This window comes from Triturus cristatus, chromosome 2_1, assembly GCF_964204655.1.
Source record: "Triturus cristatus chromosome 2_1, aTriCri1.1, whole genome shotgun sequence".
In the NCBI taxonomy this organism is placed as follows: Eukaryota; Metazoa; Chordata; class Amphibia; order Caudata; family Salamandridae; genus Triturus; species Triturus cristatus.
This window is the reverse complement of record NC_140581.1, coordinates 832,494,493-832,507,641: the sequence shown is the minus strand read 5'-3', so window position 1 is coordinate 832,507,641 and position 13,149 is coordinate 832,494,493. Positions and strand designations below refer to the sequence as shown.

At 41.2% G+C, this 13,149-nt stretch overlaps 1 protein-coding gene across 2 annotated transcripts in view; it reads left to right on the top strand.

Annotated features, from left to right (window-relative positions):
• AOPEP (aminopeptidase O (putative)) overlaps positions 1–13,149 on the top strand; it is a 1,648,611-nt gene that overhangs the window by 861,308 nt on the left and 774,154 nt on the right. For both annotated transcript variants that reach the window (XM_085632907.1, XM_085632906.1), the window contains 2 exons: positions 6,923–7,025; positions 7,137–7,244. In XM_085632907.1, coding sequence (XP_085489033.1) covers positions 6,923–7,025; positions 7,137–7,244 — 211 coding nt within the window. The remainder of the gene's footprint in view (positions 1–6,922; positions 7,026–7,136; positions 7,245–13,149) is intronic.

Here is a 13,149-nt window from a genome sequence, read left to right as displayed (position 1 = left end):
TGTGGCGTGGTCATTTGCATGCTACCGGGCTGGGGAGGACTCCACAAGAATGTCTTGAATTATTATATTTTTTTTGCAACTCCAGAGTGCATTTAGGGCTGGTTTGGCATTATCAGACGTTGGCCTAGAGAGTGAGCACAAAAAAGAGAATGACAGAGAAGGAGAAAGATCAGAAAACAATGACAAAGGGAAAATGCAGAGATGAAAAAGAACCTGTATGAATGAAATAGAAACCATAAGGGTAACATGGTGAAAGAAAGAGGCATAAAATGGAATCAAGACAAGGTAGTTTTAGTATTCGGCAATTTCGGCATTCTGCAGTACCAGCAGCAGGCTTCTGAGAAGAACTTCGTGCCTATATTATATTTACAAATTTAGCACTGGTGCTAAACAGATCTCTCTCTCTTCATCAGTCCCATGTTTCCCTCCCCTTGATTTCTTTCCAGATCCCTATCGGCATATGTTGTTTTTCAAATCAACATTTTTTATTACATAGTTAATAAAAAGCGTCTCAATATATAAAAAAAGTTTTCCTTAAGACAACATTATAAAATAGCACTGAAAACAATTTTCAGGTGTAATGTAACAATTATTGGTAAGGAACTGCCTCAATAAAGTGCATTGAAGAGTTATTAGTATTTTCCATATTTTGGTTCATCGCTAAAGTGATAACATGCAACTTTTACACCTGTCAACAGCATTACTAAAGATGTCCTTCGGTCTCACAGTTTAAAGCAACTTTAGCAAAGGACTAACAAATGCTGGTTAAATTCAGTCACTTACAGACCTATCAGCAAATTAGTCCAATCGAGAACTTAATTGCGTATGCAGGCCTTTAAAGATTCTGAATTAAAGCTTGTCTACATGTTCTGATTATTTTGAAGCAAATAAAACAAGGTTGAAGGAGACTTTTAGGGCCTCAATTAAAAAAGCAGGCCAAGCACATAATATATGCAGGATGGCTTCATTTTTATAGCCACAATGTCTAGGGTCTGACTTTCCCAGCCCTTTGCCCATCTTGGAGTCAGATTTTAGTTGTGAACCTACCCATTCGAATGTTCACAAGCTTTATTTTAATTTGGACTGCGACTTAAAATAGGATAGCACACTTCCTTTTTTTTTCTTTACATAACTCATGCTTCTTCTGCCTGTTTGAAATTACCTTTCACGCTTTGTTTACTATTTTTTATTTTTTTAATGAAATCGGGCTTGTTGTTGTTTCCCAAAGTTGTTTCAACTGCAGTGCATCCAATGCTGACTGTAAGAATCTTAGCCAAGGGTTGTCAATTCTAGGTCTGGTTAGTTCCAAGAGATTGTTTGAAGTGACTTTTGGAGCTTCCCGCAATCTATTACATAATTTAAGGAAGTGTGCAAGTTGTTCTCACCAGGCAAAATTCAAGGTAGATATCTGCTTTATGTATTGTCAGAAAGAATGAATTATTGTCTATGTATATTGGCGTGTAGGGCATCTATCAGCTTTGCATCTTTCCACCGAAGAATTTCAGATCCATAGTTAATGTTGGAAGTAATAATTTCTTTTTTACCTTCACAATTGGCTCCGGAGACGGACCACACAGTTTGTTAAATAGTACATTGAAGGCAAATGCTAGGGATCTCGCCCTTGCTTTTAAAGACAAGAGGTGGCCATTAAAATGATCTCAATTGTCAAAGATGAGACCAAGATATCCTTCTATATAATCTCCATTTCGTTTCTTTTGTCATAACTTGAGAAAGAAAGAACAGCCTCTGAAGACCAACTGGACATTTGCTTAGTTGAACCATACCATCACCTTATATGACTGTGCTGTTATTGAGTATAGGCTAAGCCTGAGTGCTTGCAAGATTGCTTTGTTAATAGAGGTGTTTAAATCAGCTATATAAGGTTGAAAACCATAGAAACCTAGATGCATCCTTGTTTTAAGCAGCCTGCGATGTATGTGTTAGTAGAGGCTGCATACCCCTCGCCTATTTCTACTCTCCCCCAGGTTTTGGTGTATAGCAATTCAATTTCATGTAACAGCCTTAGGAGGGATACCCCTCTGGTTTAATTTGCCTTCATACCTTATCAAAGACTGAGTTAAGGTCTACAAAACATACATATAGAACTGACTTGGATCTGAGCGAACTGTCAATTTATATTGATAAGATTAAACGGTTTGTTATTGTGCCGATTGCAGGATGGAAGCCAGCTTGATTCAATGTCACCCTTTTAGATTGCTTAAGCCCTGCTTCCTAATACTGAGTAATAAGCAAGCAAAACAGTGGACTCCGCTTTGATGAGTGCAATGAGCCTCCAATTTACTGGTTCAGATGGGAGGGGAGGGGCTTTTTTTGTATATAAGGTGCCGGGTGGAACCTCTTCATGATCCAGGGATCTCCTGGGATTTGTAGAAAAATGATTGTAAAATGGGACTAGAATATTAAACAAAAAATTGTCGAATGTGTTGTCCATCATTCATTTCTCCCTGGTAGTTTCAGCAAACAGGACACTCAGAAACATGAAGTTCTTGTGATCCAGACTATCCAGCCACTTCATTTGGGTTTCAAACTGGACAGTAGATCCCGTAGAACATTGTTGTAATTCTAAAAATATATTCTCTTTTTTCCTCCAAAGCTGCTTTTCCTCATTTCCAGGATGACAATACATCAGAAATCCTGGAAATGAGGCTCTAAACTTTGGACTCTAGATTACCCATATATCTAGGGTGACCATTTCCCTTTTCACTGCCTCAAGCTAAACCATCTGCAAAAACAGCAAGCTCATTGAATGAATGCTTGAATTAATCTCAACCACTGGCGATCACTCAGGCCCCATTCTTTTTTTACCCACTGTGCCACTCTAGACCGAGACTGCCTTATGCAAGTCAGTCTCTGGTCTGTTCTAGTAGCAACAGTCCAACCTGAACTGCTAGACCAGGCTGTGTCAAGACGGGAACACAGGTCAGTGAGGTATAACTTAAGTCCAATAGCACGCTGAGCATGAATCCATGCCTGAGCATTCCCACCGCACGTGGGGCACTTAATATGTTGTTCCCAAAAGGCAAAAAATGTTTTAGTGCATCTACAACAGAGGCTGGATTTACATTTTTCAGCTTGTATCCTTGCCCTGTCCCATACCATGGTTCTGAAGTGTACAGTGATTTGAAAACCTTAGTTGAATACCAGTACAATAAATATAGAGGTGATGTGTGAATCCCATTATTCTTACATATGAAGTCACACGGGCTTTATCTTTGGTTATACTATTCTTATGCTAGTGTGGTCTGTGTTGTTATTGCCAACCTCACCCTGCTTGTCAGTCCATCCTACAGTTGTGGTAAAAGCATACCAGTCCGTGGGTCCTATGGTCTGCTTGATGAATATAGTTCCTGTCATCTATAATAAAGGTACTAAATAAATCCATAAACCATCATTCTTCTACACACACAGCATGCTGTATGATTTGCACCTTTCTGAAGGAGAACAATTTATCCCCACAATAATTTCTGATTGATCGTTGCGATGACTATAATCTGGGAGCTAATTTATATGAGAATGCTTATAAATGCTTATTTACAGCCACTTATTCTAGCCCAATAAAAATGGTATTTTAGATCTGTTCTAGTCTCAAAACCACATGATTAAAAGACTTTGCAAAATCTTCAGTCCTTTGCGGACAGGCCAGGGACCTCAAGGCTTGATTGACTGAGCTTTAAAGGCCAAATAGTCTTCCATTTTCTGTGGTGAGATTCCTAGAAATTCTTGTTAATCTTGGTGTGGATGGCATGGCCTGTAATGTTCGATTGTGTGTAACTGTTAGGAATAACTCTTTCTGCTTTTCCTGCCAGTGATACCTAATAAACTGGTACGACGACTCAGCATGTTAATGCAAAAGCACAGTAAATGAAGGATTTAACATTTGTAGTAATCACAGCCACCGGTAATCCATCTGGGTTGCATTTCATTCCGTCATTTTTCAGATTGTGTAATGAGAGACAGGCACCACCCATGTGCACCACCCATGTGCAAATCAGCCCTTTAACCCGGTTCAAAACGGAAAGTCCTGCCTGTTTTTTCAGGACCCCATTGATTATAAACAGGATTAAACAAGCAACCTAAGGTCTCAATTGGATTTTTGATCCTCATCACCGAGGTCCAGCTTGAAATCTGTTTTGGCACGTCTAGGCAAACCCCCTACTACTTAAGAAAAAATACATAGACAGCGCAAAAAGAGATGGATTAAATGCTTGTATTAATTTCAGGAGCTCACAATCACTCTGGACTGCATTCCAGTTCATTGCTTTTTGCCATTGCAGACAAGGATCAACCACTACCTCGTCAGTCTTGGCCTTGACTCAAAAGGGACAGTCTACTTGGAATTGCAAGGTCACATATAGGAACACAACCTACCCAAGACGGGTTTGTCCTTATTGGGCCTCATCAGCGAGGTCTGCCTTGTATTTTATGACACAGTGAGCTTGGGGCCCATGTCTTGGCATATATGCTGTTGCACGCATCATCAAGGGTCTGAAGAAATGTTTTGTAATACCACAACCTGATGGAACTTCCCTGGCGCACCTGGCCCACCTTATCTTCAAAACGAGCTGCATAATCTACAAAGCCACCAGGACCAGCATACTGCCTAACTGGCTAAAAAAGCTTACCGTCTCCTGTTACTCAGGTAAGCCCACACCAGAGGCACCATCAGACTGGAGATGAAGTGCAAATTAGAAAAAAAGAAAGCATCATGCCTTGTGTTTCCAGCCACCCAGGATCTGGAACATCTTCTCCCATCAGAACCTCTCCAAACCTGCTCCGCTACAGAAAAGAACTGAAGATGCACCTCTTTAAAAACACTACATCATAATAGAGTAATAGTCCACTTCCCCTCTCAGGGCCCGATTCACAGAACTAACTTAAGACAAAATCCTAAACTTACTACCATTTTGGTATTCACAGAAGGCACTTACTCATTTTGGTATTCACAGAAGGCACTTACTCATTTCGGTATTCATAGAAGTTAGGAGTCCTAACTTTAGGACTCCTAAATGCCTTCTGTGAATACCGAAAGTCTTAAAATTAGGATTTTTCTCAGTTTAGTAGTAGTATAGTTAGGACTCCTGACTTTAGGACTCCTAAATGCCTTCTGTGAATACCGAAAGTCTTAAAATTAGGATTTTTCTCAATTTAGTAGTCCTAAATCTAAATTTAGGACTACTAAATTGAGAAAAATCCTAATTTTAAGACTTTCGGTATTTACAGAAGGCATTTAGGAGTCCTAAAGTTAGGAGTCCTAAATTTAGGACTACTAAATTGAGAAAAATCCTAATTTTAAGACTTTCGGTATTCACAGAAGGCATTTAGGAGTCCTAAAGTTAGGAGTCCTAACTATACTACTACTAAACTGAGAAAAATCCTAATTTTAAGACTTTCGGTATTCACAGAAGGCATTTAGGAGTCCTAAAGTTAGGACTCCTAACTTCTGTGAATACCGAAATGAGTAAGTGCCTTGTGTGAATACCAAAATGAGTAAGTGCCTTCTGTGAATACCAAAATGGTAGTAAGTTTAGGATTTTGTCTTAAGTTAGTTCTGTGAATCGGGCCCTCAGAATCTCTATCACTCGAGTGTGTGTTTGCCTTTGACCCTATACATTTCTCTACTGCCTTTTGGCTAGGTTTATACTATGCAAATGCTACACACAGACGTATCCTTCCTACATAGGGAGACTGTTTTTACACACAAATTGATGACTGGAATGCCTGAAGTAATCTAAGGCACAGGTCATTTCTCTTAGTGACAGTCAAGTATATTGCGTTTTAGCTTATCTGATCGAGACTTCTGGCTGCCGATTCCTTACTTTAGAATATAACCCAGGCGACAAACGGGATCCAGTCTGACACCTGGGGAATAGTCTAAGGTAAGGAATCTGTGACTAGATAGAGTATCTACCAGGGAAGGCGCTCCCAAAGGTAAGTAACTTGTCCATCTATATCATTACAGACAGCGACCAACTACTTACAATTTAGACTTGGCCCTGCCCCAGAAAGGACATCCCAGTCCGAACTGCTGGCCACATCCCCTCTGAGCGAGAACCAGACCGGTTTGGCATGTAATAATACTGCTTAGAAAAACTAGTGGTGTAAACTGCGCCAGTGTATTTTTTTTTTAAAACAATGATCACCTGATTGCTTCACTCTCAAACAGACTTCAATATCACACTCTCCCTCACTTCTTGCTTCAACTTTCCGCCACTAACCTCACCTTCCCTTCCGCTCTAGTTACTCCCCCACTAACTCAACTCACTCCCCCACTCTGAACTCACATACCCTCTCCTCACCCCTCTTAGCCATCCACTCATAGTCACCCACTCTTATTCAATGCATGTTTCAGATTCAAAATGGTGCATATTGGGGGTTCGCCAAAAAATCAAGATCCAATGGCCATTTTCCATGTTTTTATTGTCTTCAACATTCCGCTCAATTTGCTTTCCAGGGAATAATCATTCCGCTTTGAATGAAAGGGCAACTGGTGTGTGATTTATTTTCTACAGTCTTTGTATTAAATTCTGTGGTCACATTTTTTTTATGAACCATTGTGTTGATAAATGATGTCCTTAATTAGAGCATTCTAATAGTGTTTGACCAAATGCACAATATTAGGAATTTTAGAGCTAACTAGAGCATGATGGAGAAAAAGAAAGAGCTCAAACCAAGCTAATTTTAATTCTTGGTCTCTGGTGTCAAATCTTTAGCTATGCAGACTTTCTGAGTAAAGATTCTGGATAATAAAATCACAGAAAAAGGGACAAAAGGGTTGCATTCGGTTCAAAATGTTCAATTTTGAGGTTTTAGTGAGTAGCAAAACATATCTGATTATTGTTAAAAGTGCCTATTGCATTAAACTGAAGTGGAATATAACTGTGGACCAATGGTATTTTTGTAGGCCCAACCGAGAGAACACAGGGGAAGTGACGGAATCTGGCGCCTCCATGGTCAAGCATGGTCTAAATCCAGATAAGAACTTCATGCAAGTTCATTACTTGAAGGTAATTGATCCAAACAAATGTAACAGACATTTGCCTGTGTACCACTGTGCTGTTATGCATTGAAATGCCCACTGATGGCAAAAGTCACAATTTGTCATTGGTTTCTTACAGGGGTATTTCTTACTACGTCACATTGCAAGCAAAATTGGAGAAGAGACATATTTCAGAGTTCTAAAGAAGTTTGTCAGAAGATTTCATGGACAACTTGTCCTGTCGCAGGTATACAAAAAAAATGAAATAAAAAATGCTTGTGGCCAGAGTGCCTTACTTCATAATACTGTTGCAAGTATGTTATAAATGCCTTTTGTGGTTGAAGCTTTCTGATGATAGCGGGGACATATTGGGCTATCATTTCCACCCAGTAGGCAGGTAATGGTTAAAGTATTCCCCTATGCGTAAACCACATAGGATTTAACAGATTACATACCACCTGGTCGTACTTGTATCACATACCGGTAAGAGTATGTAGGTACCGTCTTATCTTTCATTGTATTTAAGGTTAAGTTCTCTTTGCCAATTTATTTGTTTTAGCAGTTGGCAAAAACAGGCTCAGAAATCTGATTGAGAGGTGAATTTTGAGGCTACAGCAACAGGTTCTTAATTTCTGTCACCTTTCAATACAATGTTTGTATTTATTATTGAGTTAAAAAAACAGAGGTCTGTGACAAGCAGATTGGGTTTGAATATACTGTCAAAAGTCGGAACAACCAATTCAGGATCCACTACATCTCCCCTCCCAATGGCCTGGACACTTTCAGAAGCAGCGGGCCACTAGAGGACCACCGAGGATGAATAGTGGCTCAACTGGAACCAGAACAATGCAGAGCCATATGCCTTGTCCCCGGCTAATGAAAAATATACTGACATAGTGATGGCCTGGTGGGTGCTCGCAGTGTAAATGCTCTTCATCATTATAATCAGTTTGATCAGAAGTGTTTGCGGGTTGAGAAGAACTAACACTCAGAGAGATCTGGCGTAACTGGAGCTATTGAAGCGCCTGTGAAACTTCTACGGTAGTGGAAAAATAGAAAGATGAATGAGTGAGGAGTACGGCAGTGAGAATACTGATAGGGCACAGTGAGCTGCCCACTCTCCATATTACCCATAGTGCACATATATAGATCCAGCCCAAGGAACAGCAAAGGTTTGCCTGGCCAAACACAGTTGTAAAGATAAATTGTTCAACAGCCACATGGGACACATGACTGCATTGTTTCAAAAGTGAGGAGAGAGGATTAGATAACATTTAAGCAAAATCAGAGGAATCGCTAGGCAAGCAGTAGCCCACTTGAAAAGGAAAATATACTAGGTATATCAATTAGCTCCCCACGGAGGACGGGTGCAGTGTGCGCCGTACAATTCTGTGGGAGGGTCACGCTTGCAGTTTTAAAGTTTAAGGACCCTTCTGAGTGGACTTTGAAGAAACCCCATAAAAGTTAGGCGGTTGGAAAGCCACCCCACCCGTGGATACCGTAGTACCAGAGTTACCTATCCCAGGGAAGCCGGGTGCATAGCTCTGAAGTGGCGTCGGAAACCGCCGTCGATCTCAATGGAGGACTTCGAAAAAGAGCCACTGCTGGGAAGAAGAAAAGTGTCAGTTGGAATCCAAAGGTGGATTCTGGATGAAGAGTACCTGAAAGCAGAGGGGACAGAGTGTGGGTCACTTAGAAGTGACCAGGGGCAAGGTAGACAAATGCCCACTGATGTCGGGTGCTTCAGGTGCGTTGAGGGGGTTCTAGACTCTGCAGCCACAGGGGCCAGGAGACGTCGAGGATGACCAGGAGCCAGATATGAGCTGTCCCACAAAGGATGTAAAATGCTGAGGGTCAGTGTCTGGCTGGAGCACCAACAAGCCTTGGCAGCAGCAACCCACACTGAAGATCAAGGAAGGTTTACGGTTTGGACCAGCAAGGTCAGGAGACTCACCAAACACAGGGGAGTCAGGGCAAGCCTGGAGCAACCAGGGAAGCCAAAGAAAAGCATTTTTGACCCTCAAGGGGACCCACAGGCTGGAGGCAAAGAAGTTGCAAGGGAGACTCGAGCAGTTTCACAAAGCAGCAGCCCATGGAGCACTCGGTGTGAGGAGGCCGGAGTACTTTGGTGGAAATGCTGCCAGAGGTCGGGGCTACTCGGAGCCTAGTGCACTTGTTTTGGGAACACCAACAAGCATATGCATTTACAAAAGTACGCAGTGCACAGGGCCCACAAGGGATTCTGACCTCAAACTTGGTAAGAGGGCAGCTCGGACCTTGAGGGACTTGGAAACCCACCTCCTGTGTTGCTGGAGCCTTGGGAGTCCGTAGGAGCTCAGGAGCAGCAGACCGGTCAGTTGAGATGTGGTGCCTGCGGTTGCAGGGGAGTGACTCCTTCACTCCAAGGGAGATATCTTCAGTTGTCCTTGATGCCCACAGGTCCCACATGGAGCCTGTATGGTGCACAGGCACAGACTATGCTTTGGACTGAAAGGGAGAAGAAGTTGGGCCCAAACAAAGTCCAGCAAAGTCCAGAGTACCCAGACGGTCGAAGGTCAGTGGTTTCTTGATCAGAATATTGTCCACCTCAAATCTAGGGTCCTACAGCCAGATAAACCCTTTTGTACCCACGGGAGAGGGTTGGACAGATTCAGGGGACCCTCCCATGAGAGGGTCTGGACAGTGGGGAGGTTACTCCCATGTCCTTTGTCCAGTTTCGCTCCAGAGCAGGAGCCAACGACCCCCAGGACTGGTTTGAACTGGATTATACACATGGACACCAAATGTGCCCCTCATGCAGACTTTTGGTCGTTGGCAAGCGCGCCCACCCAGGCCTAATACACTAAATCCTGTCTGGGAGGTGGTCACACCTCCCTGTGACAGGATGCCTATTGTTCTGCCTTCCCCTGCTCGAGCTTGACTCAGCAGCAGGAGGGCAGAAATGTGTCTCTGATCGGCAGCAACCCTTTTGGGCTGCCCAGGACTAGAAAGCTGGTACTGGGAAGACCAGGGGCCTCACAAATCTCGTTTCTGAGGGGTGGAATCATACCTCCCACACTTGTTACCGGTGTGGGGGTATGATTCCACAATGTTTGACACCAAACATGATAGGGTTACTTTCAGCCGTTTTAGAGTTGGTCACCACCTGGTCACATAATGTCACTCTATATGTCATAAATGGCTGCAGCACTAACAACCCAAGAGAATGGACTCCGTAGGCTGCAGGGGTGTCCTGCTCATGCATTGGCACCCTCTCACTTAGAACCAATCACCCTGCCTTCAGGATTGTCAAGGCCTACTATAGAAGGGACTTATAGGTTTTAGGTGTAGTGACCTCTAGCTTAAGTAAGTGGTGCATGCACCAACTTACACAGGCTGCAATGGCAGGCCTGTAGATCCATTTTGCATGACCTCTCATGGGTTGTATAATACATGCTTCAGCCCATCGGAGGCCTCTGGGGTACCTATGCCCAGGGTACATGGGTACCGTATACTAGGGACTGACAAGGGTACACCAGTATCCAATCTGGAGTGTACCTAAGTACATGGCATGACATTTTAGGGACGAAGCAGATAGACTGGTGTCCAGGAAAGGGTCACATGCCCAAATTGTTGGGACCTCCGTAAAGTAGCAACCCTTTATACCAACATTGAACACAAGCAAGGAATTAATATCTGTAGGCATTTCCTGCAAGCTTGGTCTCTAAAGATATTAATACACTATAGCCTACATCTAAGTCCATGTTTTTGCCTAACTCACATAATTTAATTTTTTCAATTGAGAAATATATCTTCAGTTACGTGGCACCACTATGGACGTTTGTTTTGCTCGAACTATGTCAATTTCACAGTAGGAAGAGTGCATAACCTGGCAGTGATTTGAGTGATAAATGTATGAGACATAAGATGAACCTGCGGTTAATGTAAATATTGTCATTCTGTCTCTCCATAAGAGAGCTCTTCTCAAAGTATGTGTTGGAATTTAAAAAAATGACAATAATCTGAGATTTCCTCACACATTTAGCCACATGAAAGTTGCTTATCTTGATGTCAGGGTGTTTATCAAAGAGAGCGCTCAGTGCATCTACCCCAAGAGCTACATGAATACAGGTTTTGGCCTTTCCAAGAGTGTTCTGACCACAGGGCCTAGAATTCTGCTGTACATCCCTAAGCATCCACTGGACTACCGCCAATATTGATAATGCTAATTTGTTTGTGAACGTGTGATTTGCTTCTATTATTTTATTGTGAACACTACTGATTGTGACTTGTATTGGTTGTGAACAGCAGAAAAGCTAGTGTTTGTACTCATATTTTGTAGTTGATGGCAACATTTAATGTCCATGGATCCAATTAATGCTTTCAGCCAGCAAAAGCCAGTGAGATGTATGGTGTTTGCAAATCTTTTTAATAGCGCACAACACAAAAACAGCTCTCCTTGTTAATCAGATACATTTTAAAATTTCAAATTCTGTCACAAACATTTGTAACTGTTTGCTAGCATGTTGTCCATATCTGGATAATACTGACCGCTTAAAACAAGCTTGACACATTTTTTTAATTCAAAATACACAAAGACTACTTTAGGGAAACTTTTTTGTGCCCTTATTGGGATTAGCCTTGAGAAGACAAGGATTTTCTCTGACTGTGCTTCACCAGCTGATCTGCACAAACCGTTCATGGATCAAAAAAGTGCATTCCGTTTTTTTAGGCAAAATTTAGACCAGCCTCCTTAAACAACACCACAATTCTCAGCAGACAAAAATTACTATCATTGACCAATTCAAGGACTTTTTTGACATTCTCAACTATGACTTTTTGAAATGGTGTGTTTTCATACATTTTAGGAGATTTAATGGTAAAGAGCCTTATTCACAAACTGCACTTTTGAGTGAGTTTACTACTTTTCAGTAATCATAAACTACACCTTTGTAATAACGTACACCTTTGCATTTAAAAATAATGTAGTAATAATTGTAAAATGTATTTTCATTCCTATTTTTAAAATTCAAATAGTTTATTAAAATGTTACAATTAAACAATAAATATGCACTAGTTTCATATATTTTGTAAAGTTAATTTAAATGTAGGTATATGTTTGACTGGGCCACTGGAATTATGCAGCAGGTGAGCATCAAATTATGCGACACGGTTGATTAAATTATGTGGCAATAAAAAGCAAATTGTGAGGTACAGTGCACCACATTTTGTGATAATATTACTTCATTATTTTGACATTTAACACAAGTTAATACTGTCTGGGCAAAGACTCCACCTTAATAGTACTAGTTTAACTACCAAATAGACGCCACCACGTTTTTGGTAAGCAGTGTGAGTTAGAAACCACTTCTTTGTTGAAAGGTGCAGAATATGCAGCAATGATGGGTTATGTGGCAAATGCAGCAAATGCATAATTATGCGTAAAAAGTAGCGGCTGCAGAATTGCATAATTTCGATTGACCTGCCTATGATATTTTATTTTATGTACCTACTGACAATATTTTCTATGGGAGGGTGATGCAGTGCCAGTGGTTGCCCAATTGTAGTGATGAACTTACTGCAAAAGTGTGCAATACTACAAAAGTGTAATTTACTTCAAAAGTGCAGTTTGTGAATACTGAAAAGTAGTAAAATTACTCAAAAGATACCTTCATGAATCTGATCTGTGGTTAGCTTCTCCCTTTAACTTACATTGCCATTATAATTTATATAAACTTTTATTTTAGTTCTTCAGACAGATTTCCCAAACATGCACTGACGAACAGATCAGGAGGCGGAAATTATATGGCAACTTTCTTGAGTGCTTAGGCTTTCCCCCCCCACAGTAGAACAAAGTGTCCTTAAGCTTCAAACATTTTTCACAGAAGTTATCTATGCTAAATTTGCGTCCATTTTCCCCACATGTTGGGCATTCTAACAGTACCCGGGATTTGCGGATTCCTCCTGCAGAGAAATGGTAAATTAGCCTAAATGTAACAACTTTCTTTTTGTGATTTTTAAATGGGAAACGTGTGCTGCACAATAGAGCGTGTATTTTTTTGTCAAGGATGGCATCAACAAATGATTTACTGTGCTGAGGCTACCCTATTCCCAGCTTTCAAGAACAGGCAGATGTGTAAAAAAATAAAAAAAAAAAAAATATATATATATAT